The 25437-nt window shown below is 46.5% G+C and overlaps 2 protein-coding genes across 3 annotated transcripts in view; both read left to right on the top strand.

Annotated features, from left to right (window-relative positions):
* Positions 1–1300, top strand: part of LOC139060866 (nucleolar protein dao-5-like) — a 76419-nt gene extending 75119 nt beyond the window's left edge. Inside the window, exon 20 of the mRNA XM_070540114.1 lies at positions 119–1300. Coding sequence (XP_070396215.1) covers positions 119–334 — 216 coding nt within the window. The 3' untranslated portion in view covers positions 335–1300. The remainder of the gene's footprint in view (positions 1–118) is intronic.
* A 3984-nt stretch (positions 1301–5284) lies between these two features.
* LOC139046800 (uncharacterized) lies at positions 5285–25437 on the top strand. Of its 2 annotated transcripts, none has more exons than XM_070520710.1 (9): positions 5285–5395; positions 6993–7010; positions 9174–9203; positions 11301–11348; positions 12634–12655; positions 16428–16573; positions 17966–18052; positions 21142–21471; positions 25153–25437. In XM_070520710.1, exons 1-9 carry the CDS (start codon positions 5389–5391, stop codon positions 25215–25217), a joined length of 753 nt encoding a protein of 250 aa, XP_070376811.1. In that variant the 5' UTR covers positions 5285–5388; the 3' UTR covers positions 25218–25437. The 2 variants fall into 2 exon arrangements, with proteins under 2 accessions (XP_070376811.1, XP_070376810.1); XM_070520709.1 differs by having other exon boundaries at positions 16428–16603.

The following is a 25437-nucleotide window of genomic DNA, read 5'->3' as shown; positions in this document are numbered from 1 at the left end:
TGCTTCACCGGCAAGGTACGATGGTCACCCACCAACTAGCCCAACTTTCCACATTACTGGTCATCGATCGTCTCCGTGGTCACCGCGTCGTCGCCGCCTTCCCGTAATATCGCTGCAGATGAAGGGCTGCCTGCACGCGCTGCGAAGCCTGGGCCAGCTTCGAACCGGCTGGGCGCTGTTCGACATCGAGCAGGAGCTGCTCCGCGCCGAGGACTGCGACCTCGAGCTGGTCCGGCCGGCCGCGCACGGCCGCATCAGGGCGGTCAGGGCCATCCTGGACGCCCTGGGGAGGGCGGCGAACCCGCACGCCCGCCGGCGGAGAAGGCGGAGATGACGGCGCCCCCCCGCGAGCCGCCCCATTTCTTTTGCAACACGACACTTAACGCGGCCGAACTCGCCCAACTAATTCCTACGGGATCCGCTGCTGCTTCTCTGCCGTGCCTGGTTGTCTTACGGGAGAAGCACGCGGCCGTATATAGGGTCAAGGAGAAACAAATGCGCAGTATTATGGACGAGATGGAGTGGACTGCTGGTTTTGGGTAGCGCGAGTAGTGACGCCTAACTAATTCCTACGGGATCCGCTGCTGCTTCTCTGCCGTGCCTAGTTGTCTTACGGGAGAAACACGTGGTCGTATATAGGGTTAAGGAGAAGCAAATGCGCAGTATTATGGACGAGGTGGAGTGGATTCGTAGCTCGTTTTGGGTAGCGCGAGTAGTGAACAGGCAGAAGTTCACGAGGGTTGAGGATTGGGCGAGTTGGTATTGTATTCTAAAACTGGTACAGCGCAACATACATAGGAAGAAACAAGGCGGAGCCGGCCAGATAAATAAACAGAGCGCGCTCTGTTCCTTTATCTGGCGCCGGCTCGCCTTGTTTCTTCCTTTGTATGTTGCGCTGTGCCAGTTTTAGAACAGGCTTGGTGGGCTGGTCATAAATTTTTTTTTCTGTTAGATTGCCGCTGTACGTTCTCTTATTCACAGCCTGTGAATAAGAGAACGTTGAGTTGCGAGAACAGCGGCATATCCTGTGTATTCAGCGCAACTGCTTTATCCTCGGGGTGACGCGCCACCGAAGCCAGCTGTGGAAACCCAGGAGACAAGTAGCGCGACCGCGCGACGTGACGTCACATGCACGGCGGCGGCTGCAACGACGGTACAAACGCGCCTATAGAGTATCAACATAAATAGCCAAGCAAGAAGTCAATCCTAGTGCGTAGCACACTCGTCGCTCGCGAGCTTTAAAGATGCGAAATTTCAGAAAACTTTGTATATCCGAAAATAAAGTTTTCTTTTCTTTTTAGTGGTTCTGGGCAAAGTTAATCATTGGCAAAAAGTGTAACACTAGTAAAAAAATGACATTCACATATTTCTAGATTAAAAATTAGAAGTACTGGGGCCCTATTTCCAGAAGAGGGTTATAGCGCCGAAAAAACACAACACACAGCAAGCGAGACGGGACAGGCGCATACTGTTTATTCACCGCGTATGCGAATGAATATAAGGACAAATAAACATGGGTAGCAAGAACCACACATGCGCCTGTCCCGTCTGGCTTGCTATGTGTTGTGTTTTTTCGGCGCTATAACCCTCTTCTGGAAACATGCACCAACTATCCCCCCAACAAGTATTACTGGGGCCCTAAATAACGCACACAACGGCGCTGAAATTATGTAAGGCAACACGATCTACCAGTGAAGGAGCAAGGGCTCGGGGAGGTCAGACTACAGCCAAACTTAAGCGTAGTCTTCCGGAGGACTCTGCCCGATGGACGACATGTGCAAGAACACATTGCTGCGCTACCTGCGTCATACAAGGCTGCGATGCCTTGATTTGATTTATTTGGTGCAATACCTGTTCTTTTCGCTCTTTTCTTCCTTCTTTTTTTTTCGTTGCTACTCCTAACATTTCGACAAATGACCGGTACAAATGAATAGGTTAATAAATAAATAAACAAAGATCCCATTCAGTGCCTGCAAATAGTTTCGTCACTACATCCCATTCTAAGCTTCCCTCGAATGCGCTTTCCTTGATCTGTACTGTAATGAACGAATAAAACAATTTTATTCAAGAAAGGGTAGCTCCATGGCCTACGTAGGTGTGCGGGAAGACAGGAAGCGCATAGCGAAATAGATTTCACATGCTATCTTATTCAACGCGTTAAATCATTTGGCCAGTTCAACTTATTTTTCGCACACTTATATATATCGCTTACGGGTGATTGTTTTCAGTTCATAGTTCCGCATCCTCGAGTTCAAAGATGACTAAGAGGTTAAGAGATACCGAATGTCCCAGGATCTCATCATTTAGTTTATAGAACAATATCTCAATGTTAGGCTTATAATTTTTTCGGTTTCATTATTCGTTGCGCTACGCTTGTGGGGTTGGTGATGATGGCGATGACAACGGTGATTATGAATGATGATAATGACGATATTGATGATGCTTTCATCAACATTCGCTCACACCCACTGTAGGAAAACGGGCAAGAGCCATGCGGCGAGCAAAGGAAATTAATTAGGAGGGGTCTTAACTTTAAGTTACAACTACGAAACTTGCAGTTAGAGCGGGTAAAACGAGAGATTGATAACAGCCAGACTAGCTCATGGGCAGAAGGCAATAAAGTTAAGGCAGCATTGAATAGTGTCGGAAAGAAAGAATGAATTAACTTTATCCGCAAGGATATGCAGCGAGGTTAAAGAACGGCATTTTCTATGGTAATCTAAACATTCCTACGACTGTGTGGTGTTTAGCTACTTGTTAATTGTTTCGAACTTTGTCTTTTTTATCCTGCAAGTTTCGACTGCCTAGAACAACATGGGTTAAATAGCTCACTGAAACTCTCAATATGTACACATTGAACTGTGAGATATTCGCAGAGTGGGAAATTATTACTTCAGCTTTGCGCGTAAGGAAGACGCTTTTAAGAGACGCAGGAGTTGATCAAGTACCGTAGAATTTACTCCGTTTGCGTATCGTTTTAATTGGAGTGTGTTTGTTTTCGTTTTTCTTCTGTTTCTATTGTTTCTATTGTTTTCTTTTTCATATATCTCATCTCAATTTTCGAATATTTTCATTCTGTCTTGTGTTTCATTGTTTTCTTCTCTTCTGTTATTTTTTGGTTCACCTCTAACCCTAATCATCTGGAATAGCATGTAAGGCATTTCGCTGGGCTAACATCTCAAACCCTTATTAAAGTATGTATGTCCCCCTTTCTCCCCAATTCCACACCGTCGAGCCTCCGTCCGTCCTTTCGTCTGTCTGTCTGTCTGTCTGTCCGTATGTATGTATGTCTGTCTGTCTGTCTGTCTGTCTGTCTGTCTGTCTGTCTGTCTGTCTGTCTGTCTGTCTGTCTGTCTGTCTGTCTGTCTGTCTGTCTGTCTGTCTGTCTGTCTGTCTGTCTGTCTGTCTGTCTGTCTGTCTGTCTGTCTGTCTGTCTGTCTGTCTGTCTGTCTGTCTGTCTGTCTGTCTGTCTGTCTGTCTGTCTGTCTGTCTCGTCTTGCCTTGTCTTGTCTTGGGTCACTGGGAGTGGGTAGCCCATCGTCTAGTGGAAGGTGCATCTAGCAGCTGTGCTGAGGAAACAGAGTTCGAAACCTTCCGTCGGACCAACTTGTGTCATTGAGTACGTGGCATCGAGTATATACGCCGTTCCTCAATGAACCCGACACCAACGTGGGTTGCCGGGTATGTGCCACTAGGTATGCGTGCCGTTCTTCAATAAACCTCTTTGATTCCTACTTGTGTAACTGTGAATGTGCCAGTGCGTGTGAGCTGCTCTTCAAAGAAAAAAAAATCCTTTAAAATTTCTTTGGTGCTCGGCGGAATCGACCCCGCACCTTGCGCGGACTTCGTGGCGGCGGGGCCAGATGGCGCAGCGCTTGCAGTGGGAAGCCTGAGAAAGGAGCCTTGCTGCACGCACGTTGCGGCATTGGCGAAACGGTGCGTTGCTACATTGCTCCTAGCTAATCGCATTAACGTCGACATTCATCATGAGATGGGGGAATGATGATGATGATGATGATGATGATGATGATGATGATGATGTACCTAAAATGTGGCTCGTATCCACCTTGGGGCCGTGGCCGAGAACTGGGCACCTGAACTTTTGCATAATATTTCGAGAAACTACAATCAATGTGCAATTTAGTAATCGAAACAGACAGATTAATTAATTTTTGCCGGGAGTTTCTTCTTTTTCTGCTGCCTTCACCCTTCTGTTCCTTCTACATTTTTTTTTATCTTACTCTGCACAGATAAGTACCGGCAGAACTCGCAGCTTATGCATTTGAGTGTGATTGACCATTCTTAGGATACTTCGGGTATTTTCTATTGTCTTATCTTTCTGATTGTTCGACGGTGTCTGTTATCGTTTTCCCGCCAATTTGCGTCACGAAGCAGTCGATATGGTTTAATGGGTAGAGAACTGGGCTGCCGTTTCTGAGCTAACCCGGATCAAAGCTAACCGTCGGACCAACTTGTGTCATGGTATACGCCGCGCTGGCTCTTCAGTTAACATCATTGACACCAACTAAGGTCTCAGCGTATCAGCGTATGTGCCGCTCTTCAGTGTCAAATATATATATATATATATATATATATATATATATATATATATATATATATATATATATATATATATATATTTCTGTAGTTCTGGGCACACTTGAACTCGCATCATATATTTTCCGACAACGTTGTCTGAATACACACTCGGATATTCGTGCGCGCCACGCAAAGCAACTAGCCTAATAATTCGTTACGAACGTTTTTTTCTTCTTCTTTTCTTCAAGGACACTAGGTTGTCGCTGACAACTCCGGGCTTCCTGGAAAATGCGGTCCACCCAATTTTCACTGAGGCTTCAGACTTCGTTCCCGAGGTCTGGGCATCCCTCTGCGATGGGATGTAGTCGTCAGAGTACACCGGCAGAAGAAGAGGAAGAATACGCGGTGTCTAGATCATTATTTTTTGTATGTCGACGATACAAATTGTTAAGAAAAAGACATCTAGAACTCCCGCTCGCAACATTAGGGTTAATGTTATCACCAGAAATCATACTATCTTTCGGTGCGTCAGTTATAGGGGTCAGCCACAGGGACGTATTTGATGCCGTTTGCAGTTACATACAGTCAACAAAACGAATAACTTTTTAACTTTTGTATTTTGTTTGTTTTTGTGTGTTTTCTTATCTCTCTTTCGATATATTTTTTTTCTCACCAAATAAGTGACACTTCAAAAGAATAGGTGAACGTTTCAGCACGCAATTCTTGGCCAATCCCCCAGTGTGGGTATGAGCCATAACATGAGGTCGTCATCATCATCATCGTCTGAGGCCAGCTGCTGCCGACGTTTCAACATCACCGTCGCGCAGCGTCCAGCACACGTCGCCCAGCATGCCAGGTGACGTATATTAATCTCCGCAGTTTCGACGGCAACGGCCGTCAGCAGAGCACGAGGTCGCGGGATCGAATCCCGGCCACGGCGGCCGCATTCCGATGGGGGCGAAATGCGAAAACACCCGTGTACTTAGATTTGGGTGCACGTTAAAGAACCCCAAGTGGTCGAAATTTCCGGAGTCCTCCACAACGGCGTGCCTCATAATCGGAAAGGGGTTTTGGCACGCAAAACCCCACAAATTAATTAATTAACGGTCGTCAGTCGGGAAAGCCTGTTTCAACACCTCCTTTGATAACCAGATATAATTGATCTGCGCTTTGCAAGTCATGATATCACGCGTGAAGGTGTAGAAGCGCTCGAAAACGTAAACGCGATACAGGGGGTTTCAATAGTGGAATTTTCGAACCGAATCAAACAAGAATATTCGAGAAAAATGACCTTCAAGTGTCGAATCGGAAACCGAATATTTTCTCGTTACTAAAAAAAATAAAAAAAGAAGAGTGAAATATAAAGCATTTTGGGGGACCGTGTGGTAAAATAACATATTTCTTTACATTGTTCGAGTCACTGCATGCATGTAACGCTGTTGACATGTAGACGTCCGGTCGGCTGAAAAGCTTGTGAATATTTTAGGCTGTGTGCTGCGTCGTATCAGTGACAGTAAGAAAAAAAAGAAAAACAAGAGAAAAGAAAAATAAGAGAAACGTGACTCACATTCGCAATAACACATCTGATCGCTGATCACGAGGCAAGACTTTCATACCGCGGTCGCGCGGTGCCGCATTTTCGATCGCGATCGAGCCTGTTCGGGATCGAATTTCTCGATTGGCTTTTTTTTTTTGGCGCAAGCTCCGGAAGTGAGCCAGTTTATCACGCTTGAGAAAGTTCGATCAGGATCGAAAATGCACCCTGTGACCACGGTATTAGGTGAAAATACTGAGATGCACAGGCTCTGACTGATGGGGCATGTTTGCGATCGAGACCTGAAGCGTGAACATTCCCGATACTGAGCTCGGTAAAGTTCGGTAAAACTCTGTACAGCTCGGTAAAGCTCGGTAAAACTCGGTAAAGCTCGGTAAAACTCGGTAAAGCTCGGAGCGTATATAGCACTCCGGCGGGCGATAAATGCTTGGGTTGGTTGCCGTTCGAAACGGCGTCGTAATTTTCATTCGTACCCATCCTTAGCGGCGGGCAGGTGTCGGCGACGTTCGGGTGATAAATGAAAGCGTCCTCTGACCCGTGCAAGGCGACGGCTTTCAGGGAGATGAATCACGTGACTCTCAGCGCGTGATCCGATTGTCCAAAGCGGCAGGAGCAGATGCTACTATGAAAGAAAGCGGGGACGCACTTTCAGCACGAACTACTTTCTCGTCACACGATTCCGATGACACGACAGTAAAAATACGAACCTACGCTACCTAGCGGGATACGCCTCTCGCTACAGGTAACGTATTATAGGTTTTCAATGTTACCGAGCAAATGTAAAACGGTGGCAACTTTCAGTACTATAATTTTGTCGGATGAAAACCGTAGCATGATAACAGCCTCTAATACTGGGTCTAATTATTATTTTTTTGCCCCTTTTACCGTCATATTGCAGAAACGACGGAACAAAGCGGTAAGTTTGTATTTGCAAAAATCACGTCAAACCAACAGCCCACCAGCTTACTATTCTAAGGCTTTATATACCGCTTTCCGCACGATTAAGAAAGCCGTTAGTAAAGTGTACATTCGCAATTCCGTGAGCATGTAGGTCTGCGAGGCGTTTTCCTCTCGCTCTAGCTGTTTATGTTTGCTACTGGCTAAAGGCGCGTTTGCATGAGTGCGACAGTGACGCATCGCATCCACGTGACCGGCGGTAATGCGACAAGTATTAGCGTGATTCGGTTAAGAAATGCTATACGCTACACACGGTCGCCCCTCAGGTGAACGCGGTTTATAGGTTTACGGACAGACGGCAGATAGCCACCGCAGACGTCGTCTGCTCTTCTATCCCGTCCACCGTAATGTATGGATGGATGGATGGATGTTATGAGCGTCCCCTTTGGAACGGGGCGGTGGGTTGCGCCACCAAGCTCTTGCTACTATACTGCCTAATATTCTACCTAGGTTAAACAATGAAAAAGACACAAAAAAACACTATGAACTACCACGCCCAAATTTTCTGATCCCCTATTGCGAACTGTGTTTTTGTACGTCTCCGTCTTTTGTCGTTTCCCTACTTTTCTTCCACCAATCCTCCAGTCGCCTCTTACTAATGTCTATTGCGGACATGTTTGCTTTACCGCTGCTCCCTCTGAACCCAAGGGCTTCAAGGAGGCCAGTGGTGCCTAAATCGACCGCTGGGTAGACGTCTTCACATTCTAATAAAACATGCTCCGTAGTTTCCCTAGCTTTACCACAGCAAGCACATGCTTCTTCTTCCTTCTTATATCTCGCTTTATAGGTGCGTGTTCTAAGGCATCCTGATCTCGCTTCGAAAAGTAATGAGCTTCCCTTTGAGTTATCATAAATGGTTTCTTTCCTGATTTCGTTTTTTTCCTTTCAAGTAGTTACTCATGGCAGGTTCCTTTTCCATTGCCGCCACCCATGAGATTAATTCAGCTTCTCTGACTTTCCGCTTGACCTTTGTTGTGTTGTCCACCCTACAGGCCGCATACTTGCTGGTAAGCTTCCTAGTTCTTTTCCTCCACTGTGAATCAATGTTTTTCCTGTACAGATACCTGAACACTCTCCCAGCCCATTTACTTTCTTCCATATTCCTCAGCCGTTCTTCATACTCAATTTTACTGCGAGCTTCCCACACTTCAAAACTAGTCCAGCCCATATCACCCTGCACAGCTTCATTTGTAGTCTTCCCGTGAGCGCCCAATGCGAGGCGACCCACTGACCTTTGGTTCCCGTCGAGTCCTGATTGTACTCATGATTTATAGCAAACAACCGCATTTCCAAAAGTAAGTCCTGGAACCATTACACCTTTCCACATACCTCGGAGGACCTCGTACCTATTGTATCCCCATAGCGCTCTGTGCTTCATTATGGCTGCATTTCTCTTCCCCTTTACTGTTATGGTTTTTTTCTGTGTTTCCATATATCCATTGCCTTCGTTTATCCATATACCAGGGTATTTATATTCTGTTACCCAAGGTATTTCTTGGCCCTGTATCTCCACTGTCTGTTCACTGTTTTCATTGAATACCATAACACCTGATTTTCTAACACTAAACTGCAAACCTAAATCGTTGCCTTCCTGTCCACAGATATTAGCCAGACGTTGCAAATAACTTTGCTTGTTAGCTAGCAACACAATGTCGTCCGCATAAAATAAACCTGGGAGTTGCTGCTCTATTACTGTACCCATCTGTTTGTATGAGAGATTAAACCCGATATTACTTCCTTCTAGCGCCCTCTCCATCCTCACCATGTACTACATCATAAACAACAGCGGGGATAAAGGGCACCCCTGCCTCAGTCCCTTGTTGATATGAACTTTCTCCTCGCTCCTCATCCCTTCCCATTCAACGCAAACGGTATTTTCTATGTAAATCTCTCTCAAAAGCTGTATACAATCGCTACCTAAGCCTTCCCCTTCCAGGATATCCCACAAAATGTTGCGGTCCACGTTGTCGTAGGCTCCTGTAATGTCTAAAAAGGCCACATACAACGGTCTGCTTTCTGCTTTTGATATTTCAATACACTGAGTAAGAACAAAATGTGTTGTGCCGACGGTGCTCCATCTGGCGATGATAATCCTGCTTTCTTTTTCTCCGCCAATTTGCAGCCGATAGCGGCGAAGCATCCGTGAGCCGTGGTAAGCTGGCCTCCCACTCGCCTCTACGACGCTTCTCGACCTTATCGCACCGCGAACAATAATGAAGTCTTTATCTGGTAGAACTGAGAGTCAGGCCTAGTTGGAGTCACTATTGACGAACTGTCGCGCAGCAGAGACTTACACGTAAGACAATACAACTGCCACAGTAACGAAACGGCACGTACAAGCGTATACTTATACCCTCTGTGAGGGTTGTTACGGTGCAGGTCGTTGCAGCGCAGCAACTTTTTAATACGATGTTCTAACAGCTAGTCTCGCGCCAAGTCTTTCTGAGTTGGATTTTGTACACTAGGGTCAAACAGTACTACAGGCGCAGAACAAAGGCTCTGTGTAGCAAAACAGTTTAGTGTATCGCGTTTCTTTACCATGTGAATCAATTTGCGCATGCTGGGCCAACGGGCTCGCCGTTTGTAGTTGTGTCCTCGCAGGCGCCTATTCAAGTTCAACAACAGGGCGCAGCCTGTAGCTTCTGTTCGCTATTTTATGAAACCGATGCTTTCTGCGGTTATAGTCGCCAGCACATGAAATAAATCTTGCAAGCTTTCCTTATAGCAAAGTGCAAAAAATACGACAGAAACCATCCATAAAAAGTCGCAGTTTCGCCCGAAAGGCGCCACATCGGTAGATATATCAGTGTTAGACAACTACATCAAGTAAGGCTTGTAGGTTTTATAATCCGCATAAATTGCACTCAACATTAGCTTACTAACTAAATTTACAAGCATAGCGTCACACCCGCGCCGTCAAAGATGAACGGATCTCACTCAAGAACCGCGAACGCTAGCTGTCACAACGCTGGCGTGATGAAGAGCGCCGGCAGCTGGAAGCAAACGCTTCGTACTGCCTCTCGCTTCAACGTGTCTCCGAAACTTATTTACCCTCTCTGCTCGCCTAATGTTTGCATCCGCTCAGATTGTCACCGAAATACTGCGCACGGAGCCGCGCAAGCGCTGAGCAACGCGGACAGCCATGCGTAGCCACGGCCGGGCTAGAGAAGGAGACGTGAACTCACCTGCACCCCCCCCCCCTCCGCTCAACGTTTTTAGATCTTCCGATAGATGGCGACTCCGTAACTCCTCGCCGCCAATATTACCTAGATATCTTTGGAGCCGTGCCGAGTGCCCCGTGAAGACGACTTGACATTCAACGCATCAAAGAGATCGTTGAGGGCTTTAGTGAATGCTCGCTTTAGTGAACTGCTCGCTACTTTGACAAGGCGGCGGCAGCGGCGCCGCCGATAGGGATGGACCGGGCCGGTCGGGCAAACAGCGTGGCGAGCGCCACCGCGTGGCAGGAAAGAGAAAGGCGACACTCCGCGCGCCGGAGCTTTCAAACTGAAAGAGATCTAAAAACGCTGCCTCCGCTGGCCCCACGAGCTTGATCACGTGATCTCCTACATTGGGCGCTCGAGAAGACGGTGCGCATCAAGCCACCATCGTTCTCGGCTCACCTTCACACACTTGGCAACGCGCCATCTTCAAACCGCCTTGGTAGCTCAGTGGCTCAGTGCTGCTGAAGAGTAGGTCAGGGGTTCGATTCCGGACGGGACAGCCGCATTCCGATGGAGACGTAATACAAAAACTCCATTGTACCGTGCACTGGCGGGTGCACGAAAAAGAACCCCACGTGTTCAACGCGTTTAAATTTTTGCTTTTAGGTTTTCATCGATTACATCCTTCATAATGCATAGCATTGAATTTACCCAAATTCGTTGCATAGACCACGCACACAGCTAAATAAATGTCAACGCTTCCCTCAGTTCAGCATTTCCATAGTCACTGATCGTTGTTTGCGTGACTAGCAAATTTAACGTATTTTTTTCATAGCGGTTAACTCGCAAGAAACAAGTCGAGCAATTTTTTATGTAATTTAAGCAGCGGGATAAGTTAAGTAAAGCATGATTCATCAGCATGCCATAAAGCATGACATGTATACTGACACTTGATCGTATACTGGGGGAAACACCGTATTGGCAGTGCGCGCACACAAACGCACACTGTTGCCACATTTTCTTAGTATAAATATTTACAATCTGATAAAGATGCGCCTTCAGTATCTCTCTCTCTTTCCTTTAAGAAACAAGATCCACCTCCGAAGGCGGCAGCTCCAAGGAAGCATTCGACGGTGAGTCCCATTTCTACAACTCCATTTATTGAGAGTCATTTTTCTTTAATTTATTCCGCAATGCTGCAAGGTTTAGTGCCCCAAGCGGGAGTGGAACCATTCAAATATACAATCAATGCACACAAGTGCATTACGTGTGTGTTTTATTGATTTTTTGTATATAAAAAGAAACGTTCGGTAATACCATGTGCAACGGTACACTTGTGCTATGAAATAACTCCAAAAAAATTTTTAAGAATAAATGCTATCAATTGATTTATCAAAGTTAGCCGCCTCTTATACATGCTCGCGAAGGGAATTCCATTCTGAGTTCGATTCGGTATCGCGAAAGAAGCTCTGTGAGATGAGGTTTTCGCAAATTTTGGCAGCAGCGAATGCTTGCGGGTGTGACGAGTTGTACGAGTTGTCGTGGGTTTCAGGGTTTCGATACATTCGCTATGACAGAAAATCTGAGAGCTGGGCTTCAATCGAAGTTCGCACTTTTTTTCTCAACATCGGTGAAGAATTGAGGTAAAAAGAGAAAGACAGAAAATTGTTGACGATGAGGTCGCAAAATCTTTGCGAATGAACACGAACAGTTAATGCTCCTCAAAGTCTCAAATCCAGACTACTTTAGCGCAAGGAATTTGACGATAGTCTTCAGGGTATCACGTCGACGACGACGTTCCGGCCGATGTCCGAAGAGGACATTTTCGGGCAAATACCGTTGATTGATGAAATTTGTCAAAAGCCGTGTTATTGTTTTTTTGATATTAATATGATATGATATGATATAATATGATATAATATAATATGATATAATACTTTTCCATAAACCGGCATAATTATGCCGGTTTATGGAAAAGTAAATGTCATAAATAAATAATTTTAGAGGAGTATTTCAGGCCCAACTGATTTAATACTTATTAAATAATATTTGAATACTTTGTCTTCATTCATCTGACAGAAGGCAGTTGATTATTACTTAGCAAATGCTAAACATTTCCATTATTTAGTTAAACTGAAGGGTGTGTTTCGGCTTACTGGTATAGCTAGCGGTAATTACCAAGCGCGACCGAAAAGACACGTCAAATTCTGTGACCAGGCAGCACTGGTCCTTTCACTTTCTGGTTCCTCGTCTTTCTCTCGCGGCTCGGTAAATTCTGTACTGCATTTCCGTGTCCCTACCAATTGAAAATTATGTTCCTCGTCGGCGCTCAATCCGGTTGGTTCCATTCTTCGCGTAGCGCTGCTTCTGCAATGTGAGTACGATAGACTAAGACGAAGTACATCTTCGCTTTTCCAGAAAGCCAAGTTGGAAGCACGAGGTAAGTTTGACTCCTGCGTTTCCTAAACACGCAAGCGTTTTGTGTTTGCATATATATTGTCAAAAAGTGAAGCCCAGCAACGATGTCACGTAGCATTATGGAAGCAGACGATGTTATTTAGCACTAAAGAAGCAGACTGCACTGTTTAGCATTAACGAAGCAGACGATGCTAGGCGACATTAGTTAGCACCGTGTCTATGCATTTATGCGATCTTACCCTCGTCTTGTATATTGTTGCGGTATGTTCTAGTACTTCAGAAGAGGAGGAGGAGAAACATTTATTTAAAAAAAAAGAAAGGACAAGCCGGTGTCTTTCTGCTTGTGCGGGAGGCGCCCTTAGTCCAGGGCTCCTGCGGCTACAGAAGTCCCTGTCAACTGCGAACTTAGAAGCTAGAGCCACGCACTTCAAGTAGAAGTTGTTGCAGGTGCTGCTTTACTGTTAGCGTTCATGATCATAAACTGTGCAGCTGGCTTTCCCTTTTAATTTCTTTTATTGTATCCTCAAGACTGAAGTATTACAGAGGGCAGTGGGTAAGAAACATGTACATAAGTGAATAACAAAGCAGCAAAAGGTGGTCACTCATTACAGCAAATTTGATTAGTTAATTGTATCCGGGACTGATGATGTCTGGTATGGCCGAACGAAACGTTGAGTTGTCCTTGATTACGACAACTCGTTCGAAACCTGTAAGCTGTAAAGCATAACTCGCCCTATTCTGTGTAATCGCGGTTTTATTTGGTGCACCTTAGGAATAACGACAGCTAAAGCCAACGTTTCGTACGCTAGGCTCTCAGGTTGCCATGACAACCGTTGTCCCCAGGCACTCCTGGCGAGCTTTCGACGCCGTGCGTCTTCGATGCTTTCTTTTCTTTTTTCTGCCTGCCTTAGTTGAGACAGTTTTACTGCGTTTGCGGTACAAAATATGCCCCTCACCCCTTCTTTCCTGCTTTAGCGAATACCTCTTTTAATTTCTTAACTGTGGAATGACATCATGTTCAAGAAACGAGAAGGAAAGGCATGCTTCTTCTGACTAGCATAATTAGATAATGAACGCTAGATAACTTTTCTGAATGTTCGCATTGAACGCGCCCGTCAGGTTCGAAGTTGTCTTCACCACATAAACACTGTTCATATAACGAAGTGCAGTGCCAATAAACTTATGGGCCTTGGAGAATTTTGTGCGATATATTGGCACTCCGGGATCGCATTGCGTAACAGTGTATCTAGCTCAAGTGAGACGCATATAATATCGATAGGAACTTGTGGTAAAGTTTCATCCATATTTTTGAAAAAATTCCACTGTCAGCGCGAGTGGACTTCGCCGCATAAGTACCTTGTGTGCGGTGAAGTGTGCTTGTAGTAGCCTGTCAGTGGCGCCGCTTGCACAGTGGTCATAACGCTCTGTCAGCATAGAGCGTTACTGACAGCATTGACGCGCTGTCAGCATAGAGCATTAGCATTGACACGCAGTCGCTAAACAAAAATGTAATCAAAACATTTCAATGGTTGACTATCCGAGCGATGTGTAGTTTTTGCGCAGCTAGTTTATAAACGTGGTGTAGTTAAATATGTACGCGTGGAAGACTGCATCGAGCTGCTGTCACAGACAGTTGACAAACACTTTCTTGACGCGGAAAAGTGCAAGTGTAAACTGCGCTTACGCAGTGTTTTTTGTAGACGTGTATGTGCACACACTTCATTTACATAACCTGTTTGGGCTTTTCAGTGCGGTCCACTTTTAAAGGAAGCGCGTGCGTCACGGTGCGTGTAGACCACGTGCGAAATTGTGATTGGCGGCGCTGGCACTTTCCTACACACCTGTGCAGTGTTTTGACATGACCCGCCGCGGTGACCTAGCGGCTATGGCCCGGCAAGGGCGGCCACATTTCGATGGAGGGGGGGGGGGGGTCGGAATGCAGAAAACGCCCGTGTACCGCACATCAAGTGCACGTTTAAGAAACACGCGCGGTCTAAATTTATCCGGAGTTTCTCACTGCGGTGTGCCTCACAATCGGACCGTGTTTTTGACACATAATTTTGACACATAATGACACGCGATTAAAGAAAAAAAGAGCTTTGACGTACAATTTCGGCCAGCAATCGCAGCTAGACAGCCACCAAAGTGAAAGCCACGGCCCATTGAAGCGTTTCGTTTAACGGTTAACCGCACTGAACCGAAATGGTTTCAGAGTTCAGAAACGTTCAACGTGCAAACAGGCCAGACTATAGCGCTAGCCAAGCAGGTATTCTCCCGTTCTTAGAATAGCGAGGTGGGTGACAACTAGACACTGACTCGCAAGCCGATGTGCCTCTTTCGCAACGCTTACTTGTCAGGAGACGTACCCGGAGCCGATGTTTCGACAAGGGAACTTTTGATTCGACAGCGTTTCTTCAGTGGGCTCTAACGCAGATAAATAAGTGCACTTGTCGAAACGCCGGCTCCGGAGACACCTCTTGTTTGACTACTCGTAATTAATCAATCAATCAGTCAGCCAATAAATAAATAAATAAATAAATAAATAAATAAATAAACAAATAAATAAATAAACAAATAAATAAATAAATAAATAAATAAATAAACTTTTATTTTCTGTCTATCAGAAATACAGACAGAGAGGCCTGTGAATAAAGCGAACAAAGCGAATGCAATTTTCTCTGTAGGTTGTCTCCATTTCCTGAAGTCATGTGTCTTCTTAAAAGGGGGTGACGTCCACAAAGCTTTTTATGTTCTTTGTTTAGGAAGAGATTAGACAAGCGGGACTAGAGTAATACTGAGTAAGCTGCGCCGATAGCAGGTTCTACTCTACCTATACCATTACGACTTTATCGTAAAAAATTCACGGTTCATAGAGGTTGTTTGCCGTCGTCGCATTGACGCCAATAATGCTACAATTTCTTCATATGTGGCCTGTTCAAGACCAATTCCTTTTAAAAGAATAAAAATGCAGCCGCCCAGCAATTTTTTTTTTTTAGAGGCGAATTTTCTGGAGCGCTCGTTTTCTCCGAGTTACCAGCACCGCGGCGCCGTTCTGCCATCAAATCGACGTATGACGGCAACTGAAATTTCAGCGTCCGTTTTGCGAATACGTCATGAAAAATGTTCGCGGACGCTATCGTATGTGTCTGCGGCGCAAACCATTCTTAATTTGACTAATAGCAGGTTGCATATTGCAGTGACCTTGAGAGCAAACGCTGCGATGTTTGTTTTGTACTGAAGGCACGGGGCAGTGGGCATGGTGCTAGTGAATGAGAAGAAGACGACGAGGAGTGCTTGCTTCCCCGTTTCATTGATGACCGTATTATTCGTTTCATTCCTCCTCTATTGCCTCATTTATATATTATAGATAATTATTTCTTTTTTTCCCTCTTCATAGCATGACAGCCTACTGAACCCTTTCGATTTTTCCTCGTCTAAATTCATGTAACAAAATTATAGATTTTTACCTCCTTTTTCTGAACGCATAAGCAAAGTCTGCCCGACTCTTGGCCAATCCCCGCGAGTGGGTAAGCGCCAAACTCATCAAGGACATCATCATCATCATCTTCTTCTTCCCCGTTTCGATATAACACCGACGTGTTTGAAGCCTACCGCTGCAACCTAGAGCTAGTGCTGCTAGGCGAACACCCCCGTTGCAGTTTTTTTTTTTCTTTGATACACCGCTAAGATCTTGTCTAATAAAACGAGTTTACTGTATGTCACCGAAATTTCGTGTTTGTTGGCTGTATTTGTCAACTGCCAAGGTTGCCAGCTCTATCGCTCCCTCCTTCCAGACTCAGCGCCGACGGGATTGGTCGGCGCCAGCGGCTGCTGTACGCTGGCATGCTGGCCGCCGCCACGTTGGCCCTCACTGCGATGATCATCGCCAGCAACGCCTCGGCGAGCAACGCCGAAGCGCCGGGCGCCGCCAGAGACGCCGGTGCGTACGACAGCCAGGACATTCGGAGCAGTAAGAGAAAACGTAACGCTTTGCCGACTCACTTAACGTCGATCTGTCTGGAGCTTCGTTTTGCCTGAAACTAATGTGCATTAGCTAACATTGTACAATTAGGATTTATTAACATGTTATTTCACTTACTTGCCGCACTTACAAGCGACTAAGGACGACACTGGTTAAGATTTTACTAACAGGAATTATCAAGGTGCTACTTCGTTTACACTGTCTGTCGTAATTACAAATATTGGGCAAGATATTACATAGTATTGTATAATTAATAACTACTAACACGTTGCATTGTTTATTTTCCGTACTTTATAGTTGTACTTCCCGTTTTCCCACTCCCCTCTGTAATGCCTTCGGGCCTTGGGGGTACCATAAATAAATACACGAACCGGCTGGGACCAAGCAGCAGGTGTTGTTGCGCCCTCGTCGTGCAATTCTGCCGTCGCCGTCGCCGTCATGTTCTGTATAAGGTCGAAGGGGGATGACATCGTCCTGCACAATGCTGTCGTCGTTTTTTTGTACTTTTCCGCGACCGCCGCGCCAGTGCGTCAGAATACGGCACCACGGATGTCGAATTATTTTACGAGATGGCTGTTGCGAAATGACGGGTTCGGCTTATTTTCCAATTCCGCCGGTACAACTCCGGGCAGCATTGCAAAAGAAAGTTACGGGCCGTTTCTGCCAACCAGAAAAAAAAAATAAGAATCGGAATACTTTGCTTATTTTTGTGTAAGCACTATACTACGCTGTTCGCGTGCTGCTATCGATGTTTATACCTCGTGGAATGTTTTGTTGGAGGCCCGTTAACCTTACTATTATGTTCTGAAAGCTTATTTTTTGTACCTGTGTTGACTTGTCGCTAATACACCTCAGGCTTCGTACTACACGCTCCAAGTCCTCCTCCTTTGTCCGCCTCTGATCCCCTTTCTCACGGCGCCGACTGAATGTAATCTTCACGGAAGGACTAGTGTAGTAGTCTCTTTGGACAAGTTGGTGCTGCATTCTCCGCGTTTAATAACGCGAGAAAAGCAAAGACAGGGAGACACGTAGAACCAATGTTTGGCAGTTGAGCGCTCGTCCTCTGCCATGCGTGTCCCTGCTGCCTTCGTCTTTTCACGCTGTATGACTTGCAGATTATTATGAGGCACGACGTTGTGGCGAATCCCTCCTCCCTTGCTTGCAACGCGCGGCCGTGTTCTAGTTAGTGATTGGCTCACTAACCCTACAGCTTCCACTGCACTGTGATGATTTGGTGAAACACTGTGGTGATTTGGTGCATGATAACATGCTGATCGCATTAAAGATAAAATTGCGGTCAAGTGTATGGCAGCGAAGTTACTATTTTCCCGTCCTTCTCTTTCCTCTTAGCGGAATCCGATGGAACGGAGAACCCTTGGCCAGCGGTCGAAGAACGCCGCGTGACCGAAGAAGAAGAAGGCTACTACTACTACAATCGTGAGTGGCGACGGTACTTCGTCACAGTTGCCTTATTTACCCTTTAACCCCGAAATAACTCCGGGAAAACGTGCCGAATTTCCTATTATTTTTATGTAGTCATGAATCTTTCTTTCATTTTGATTCTGAAAGTATAATATTTGATTCTTTATACTTGAATACATGCCTCCTAGGGACTTATAGCGCCCTCTAATAAGGGTGTCACATGACACACTTTTGATCGCGATCAAACCCGATCCGGATCGAATTCCTCGGTCGTGATTGGCTCCTCTGCGCAAGCTCCGCGCGGGAGCCAATCGCAGTCGAGAATTCCGATCCGGATCGGGCTTGATCGCGATCAAAAACGTTTGTGTGACATCGGTATAGTGCGGAAAATCGAACCCAAAACCCAGTAATTATCCTAACTCGTCTTTGGCGATGGAAGCAGCACAGAAGTGACGTAGGGCTGAACGAGTGTGACTCGTTATTGGGGCATTGGTGCAACCTCACATGACGATGGAGTACAGCTAGAGAGATTGGTGGTTAAATGGTTCAGAAAAGTAAGGGACGCGTACTGTGTATTTGTGTATTTGTTCAAGGGGAATAAAAATTCAATTCAATTCAATTCAAATACAAACGACGAGTCTGGCGATGCATTGGAAGCGGTAGCAAACGTTTCAGCGTTGCACTCGAGACTCGTCACGTGGTATGTTTTGACAACAGCGGTGACGATACGGCAGCACGCGAAGCAGCTGCCGCCGCTCACCGGAAACAGCGCCCTGGCAGATAGCAGGCGTCTCATAACGCTCGTACGATGGGGGGTGGCGGAAGCGGCGTTACCGACGGGGCACGAGATGAGACTGACTCAAAACCGTCGGTGGTGTTTCCTTTTTTGTGAGCGCCAAAAGAAAGGATGAGTAGTTGCTGCTGAGACGTCCTTATACGCCAGTAGCTAAGCAGAACTTAGTCGGCCATTGCGCTGATAGTTCAGAACCCTTTAGGTGGACACAGCGTGAAAAATTTTTCGCCAACGGCGTTGCTGCTTCCGTCCATAATGGTGTCAAACCGAAGCTTATTTCATTCCTCTTCAACTACAGTGGTTGAGTTCCGGTTCAACTTCGGCGCGAAAAAAAGAAGTGACGGTTCATACCAGTTTGAACTGGTTTATGTTAATTCCGCCTAGCCTATGAATAATAGGAAAAGAGCGTGAATTTATCTTGTACGATGCTGCTGAGCTGAAAGTGAAATACTCTAGAGAGAGGCGCTAGTGTTGTTATTCGTGCCGTAGGTAGTTACAACAAAATAAGATCCGAACTCTCTAACGGGAACTATCGTAAACGCGCGAAGCTTGGCTCCTATATAGGCCGCACACTCCTCAACTAAAGCCCGTTTCCCGCTGTAAGGAGTGTTTGAATTCGTTCCAGAAAATTAACGAGAGCACTTTGGAACATGAAACTTGCTGATTGCATTGCTCATGACGTATATTTTCTGTATGCGGCACGTTTTAGCGAATCTGGGTGGCACGCTAAAGTGGTCCTTTCGAGCCTGACCGAAAAAGAAAAAAAAAACACCTCCGAAACCTGGTGTGAGTAGTTGTGTAATGCTTCGCGTTAAAGAAAAATCGCATAGAAGCACACCTACTTCACTGTACATGCCAGTGCGATGAAAAGCGACCCGCCCAGCTATGAAGTGCTTCTACCTTTCGATTACCTATATATGGGACTATCACCACTGCAGAACGTTTTCATGGTAAAACTTCACGAATGTGTTACTAACGTACCTACCTCCCGAAGCGACACATCGAAAAACGTACATGCACTAACTTTCCTGCCATATCTAAAATGACAGCAAACTGTGGTGTTTTAGCGAATGAGGTGGCGCGGTTGAGCCCCCAAGTGCCTACACTTTATGGATGAAACGCTTGAGTGAAGGTAACCAACCTGAAACCGAAAAACTTAATTTCTTTTCCCGATTTTTCTCCGCACTGAAAAAAACAAGTGCCCCGACGTTTCGGTTCGATTCCTGTTCGCTCAAAAACAGTAGTTGTTTTTCAGGTTGTCGGTTTCAGCCGGGTTCGACACCCTGCCGTCTATATATGCTGTGCGGGTTCGCGTCACTCGGAGGCAGCAGGAAGCTTCGTGTCGCAGTTTGGTCGATCAACAGCGAACGCACGGTTGCCGAACGTGCTTCTATTTCCCTTGCGATAAAAGGGCCGTGGAGTAGCATACTGTCGCGTTGCAGTAACGGTTAAGAACCAAACCCTTCCGTAAGCGTGAGTCGAGAAGCCAACCCCCGATTCATTATGTGTGAGCGCGCGCCCAGAAAGGCAAGCGACGCTGAAAGCATAGCGATAGCGGCGGCAAGCCCGGCTGTCGTCGAACCTATTTTCATTAGTCAGTTGCTATTTACACCCCGTCTGGCTGCACGTTTCTGCGGAGTAATCGCTGGTGGCAGTGACAGTCCGGTGAAAAACCGGCTAAAACGACACAAAACAGAATCACCGGCTTCACCCGCCGTGGTTGCTCAGTGGCTATATGGTGTTGGGCTGCTGAGCACGAGGTCGCGGGATCGAATCCCGGCCACGGCGGCCGCATTTCGATGGGGGCGAAATGCGAAAACACCCGTGTGCTTAGATTTAGGTGCACGTTAAAGAACCCCAGGTGGTCAAAATTTCCGGAGTCCTCCACTACGGCGTGCCTCATAATCAGAAAGTGGTTTTGGCACGTAAAACCCCAATTATTATTATTATTATTAGAATCACCGGCTCGAAGCGAAGCTAGAAGAGTTGATTGTTGGGCCAGTTGGTTTTGTCCACCTTTCTTGTCTCCGTGGTTTTTTTATCGCGCTAAGTTACTGCCTCAGTTAATGGAGAGCTTTAGGTTAGGGGACGCGCAAGCGGCTTGCGGACGCAAGAACTATAGGGGCGACGGTACTGCGCATGCGCTGACCCTGACGTCAGCGTCTGCGCATGCGCAGTACCATCGCCCCTAGTTCTTGCGTACGCAAGCCGCTTGCGTCCCCTAACCTAAAGCTCTCTAATAAGAGCGAAACGACCGCACACCGGTGCCAATGCGGAATCGCTCAAAAAATGAACTCGCGTTGTCGCATAGGTCGCACCGCGAGCCGGGAGGCTACGACCCGGAAGTTCAAGTCGAAGCGCACGAGGCGTCATGGAAAGGCCACCAAACACCACACCACCACCACCACCGTGACCCCAGCTGACTCTACTGTCCCGGACGAGTCCACCGTTTCGTTCGGTGGACACTCGGAGGGACCGGAACAGCCCCGGCGCGTCCGTCCGGGTGGCGTTCGAGACGACACAGACCTAGCTGGCAGAGGAGCCGACTCTAGCGGCAACGCTAGCAGCACCGACCCGCCCACCGAGGGCACCTCCTCTCCTAGCAAGCACTTCCAGAAGCCTGTGCGACCTCGGTCCCACGGTAAACTTATGCGAATTACTCCTACCTAAGGGTCTGACGGAAAATCGTGTGGCGAAGTAAAGCTGCAACGTTATAGGCAGTTTTCACGCGCCGTCACGGACTAATAGTCTAACAGTGCTTGCCTACACTCTTGAACAAAATTACACCCTTTTGCCACACAACACTAATAATCTGTCTTGTCCGCATTTCCTTTCTTGAACGTGGCGAGCCCGGTATTTACAAGTCACGAATTAATGACATGTCCGCTATCAGAATGACAGAGCATTCTCGACAGGAAAGTAGCGAGCGCTGCGTTTTCGAGGAAGGAAACGCAACCAAGACAGATGACGATTATCGTTGTGTGGCAAATATACATCCCAAATGTTGTACATTTGCTTAAGAATGTAGTATACTCAACACCACCTAGATAGCACAAGGCCTGTTCACTCCGATCCATGACGTCATGCTAGAGGCCCGACTGCTATATAATATAATGGGGATGCTCCCGAGGGAGCAACAGTGATTTTGATGTCACCGCTTTCGAAGCGCCAGCTTTGGCAATGGAAATTTCGGTTCAGCAGCACTACGCCATGGGTCGGAGTGAGCAGGCCTTGTGCTATCTAGGTGGTGCTGAGGACACCCGAACATGGCGGCCACGATGACGTCAGTGCACCATATCAAGCGTACATTGCTTTTCAACAGTGACCGTTTTTTTTTTTCGCCTAATTATGCCGCCACCTCACCCGGGGCTTACCCGGAAGGAGGCAGTGCTATACAGGCAATTACAGACGGGGTCCCTGCTCACCCCGGTGCTAGCTAAGCACGTGTGTCCGAGCGTGTACGCAAGTGACGTGTGTAGACTGTGCGCGAAGAAGAGAGCCACCGCGGCTCACATCCTTCGGGACTGTAGCATAAATCCGCGAGAAGCCAGCGAGAAGACGACGATCCCGCCGCAGCTAGAGGCTGCAACGAGGAGCTATGACAAAGAGGCACAACTCAAGGCCATCCAGCAGGTCTCGGCAGCTCTAGAGAGGCAGCGACCGCGCGAAACCGAAGAGAAGGGGGGCAGCACCCCCAGGAAGGGGGCGGCGGCCCTCTCGGACCCGCGGAAGTAGCGAGGAACCAGGACCTCGAGGAGCACAATGCACGAGACTGACGTAGTGGCCGCGTCACGGTAAAAGCTTGTCTTCCCTGCGTGAATGGAGCCTAACCGACTCTTCAGGCGTTTTCACTAAAGTTGTTCTCTCTCTCTCTCTCTCTCTCTCTCTCTCTAATTATCACTGCTATCGATTGGTCGCGCGACGCAAAATGCGCCTTTCGTAAGCTGTCGTGCTGTCAAACTTGTACCAGAAGATGGCGGCCGCGATGACTTCATCTATAGCCATCTGCAGCTATTGTAGGAGACCATCTATTAAAAAATTGCAAATCTTGTCACTGACCAAACGACGAAGAAACCGGCGTTTCAGTGCCCCGCATACGGGCCCCTTGTACGCACTACAGACTGACCACAGTGTCAAACAGACTAAAGCACGGAAACGAGCTTAAAGAAAATTTGTCGCCCTCAACACCCTAAAAAAATGATACTGGCAAGCCGAGCTCCTTGAATAATTTTCTAGAATAGCTTTTTCTATGAACCAGTTTCGGTTTCATTTCACAGGAGGCGTGTGTGTCGTGACGTCATACACCGCAGATGGTCACGTGAATGCAGAACATCGCGACCGTCACGACGTTCCGGCAATTCGCTCCGGCACACTCGGTCGTTTCGTACGCTGCTGTTCGATTGGCAGCCCGATCTAGAACGTTATTCTGCGTTTCGGGCAAGGGCATATGAACGGCTAGTACGTAAGTACGAAGTCAGGCGAAGTGCGGAGTCAGGCGCCTTTCGTCTGCTGATGCAGAAGACGACGTGCAGTCTGCTCTGATTGGCTACAGCCAAGCCTGCCAAGGGCAGCACACGACGTCACAGCCTTTGCCCGCCACTGTAGTCGTCTATACGAGCCTGCACCAAGTGTAGGGGAAAAAAAAATGCTCCTAATGTTACGTCACGCTGATTACGCGCAAGCCGTTCGTGACTTGGAAGTTCATGGGCTGGCAGCATTAAGAGGAAGCTTTAGCTCGGGTGCTCCTATCTAAATACATGTAAAATGCGACTTCGTTTTTCTCACCAACCACTGCACTAAATTTCACAAGGTTTGTTGCATTTAAAATAAAAGCTTAGAATCTAGTAACTGTTGGTTTCGAATTTTTGAGTTAAGTCATCAATTTGTTATTAAAAATTGGCAAAATTCGAAAATCTTCAAGAAACGAAACTATCAAGTTGACAACTCTCTAACTCAACAACAAAAAATGATAATACAATACTGCGAATTGAATCTAACAGTACATCTAAAGCGGACAAAGTTGATATGTTACACATTAAAAGAAAAGAACTTAATAATACAGAAATAAAGCTCTTGCAGAACCCTTGTAACCAACGTAAAATATTCATGTAAGATGTAAAATGACATATCAAATTTGTCCGCTTTGAATGATCTAATGGATGCCATTTACAGAACCACGATATCTATTCTTGATGCAGAGCTATGAATTTGTAAACTTCATGCTTCTATTTTTTTCAAACGGTCGAATATTTGAAAACCCTTTTAGGAAAAATCAGGACATAAATCGATATTCCGCTTCGAACAGTCACTAGAACTTAACTTTCTCTCTGAAATCCAACAAATTTCATTAAAATCGGCCCAAGGGTTATCTCAGAAAAACGTTTTTTTTTTGCGTTTTACGTGTATTTGAATAGGCCGCGTCGGAGTTGGGCCCCAGCTAAAGCTTCCTCTTAAAGAAAGGAAATGCGGGCAAGATCGATGACGATTATGGTTGTGGGGGAACGTAAATCCCAAAGGGTGCAAACTCTTTGAGAGTGTAGAAGGGTAATTTATTAACAGAGGTGTACTCATTTTCTTTCGTGTCCCTTTAACACTGCTACCGGGAACGCGGCCATATTGGTTATACTTGAACGAAAAAAACCAGTCAAAAACACAAAGGACTAGAGGAGAGGTTCAAACCACAACGACTGGACTATCAACTGAGGTTTATTAGAAAGGCCAGCAGAGCATGCGCAACTGCATCATCGCTTTTTTCGTTCAAGTATGTACCAACCGGCACAGATTTCAACCCTTCTGCATATTGGTTATGTTGTGTTAGAATATGTTAGACGTGCAGAAAAAAACCTGCTTGCGGAATTTTCGCGCATTGTCTATTACCTTACTAAAGGTAATACCACGTTTGGATGCGTGTTCAAGGGGCAGTGTTGGATCAGCATTATTGAAGGAATATTTTTTTTCTTCCTCGCAGCGTGTTCAAACGGTTATTAAGTATTTCACGTGGCTTGAGCTAGTCGTTCAAAGAAACTTTTGCAGAAGAAAAAGAAGTGGGGGGGGGGGGAGGAATACGCGACACCAGTTGCAGCACGCGCAATCGAAACATGATTACTTTGTATTTATGACGATTCACCGGAAAGGGCACAGATCCTATCGCTCCGACTTTGTTTCATGTATTCTGCAGCACTTTGGAATAAAATTATGTGAATTCGGAACTTTTTTTCTTTTTATAGTGCGTCACAGTCACGCGTATAGTCACGTGACTGAAGGGGTTATTATCTTTGGCGCAAGGTGACCCTCACTGTCGCGCTTAATTGTTTCCACGCAGGCACTAAATCCACGCACAAAAAGAGGCGGGCGACATCTCCCGGCGATAAAAGCCAGAGGGAGTAGACTTGGCTACTCCTATAGCGTACCCACGGCTCGGCGCGCAGTGATGACGTCACGGCCTCCCCGCTGCTGGAACGAACGCTTCAACCTTTCTGTCATGTATACCCTCGACGACTCACCTCCGATCTCGACTGAATTTTCACTCGGCGAAACTGTCATGGCATTAGGCTTAGTGCAAGAACAGCTTGGCGACGTATTGAAGCTGTCTTTCTTTAAAGGAGTA

This window comes from Dermacentor albipictus, chromosome 6, assembly GCF_038994185.2.
Source record: "Dermacentor albipictus isolate Rhodes 1998 colony chromosome 6, USDA_Dalb.pri_finalv2, whole genome shotgun sequence".
NCBI lineage: Eukaryota > Metazoa > Arthropoda > Arachnida > Ixodida > Ixodidae > Dermacentor > Dermacentor albipictus.
This window is presented reverse-complemented; position numbering and strand designations above follow the sequence as displayed.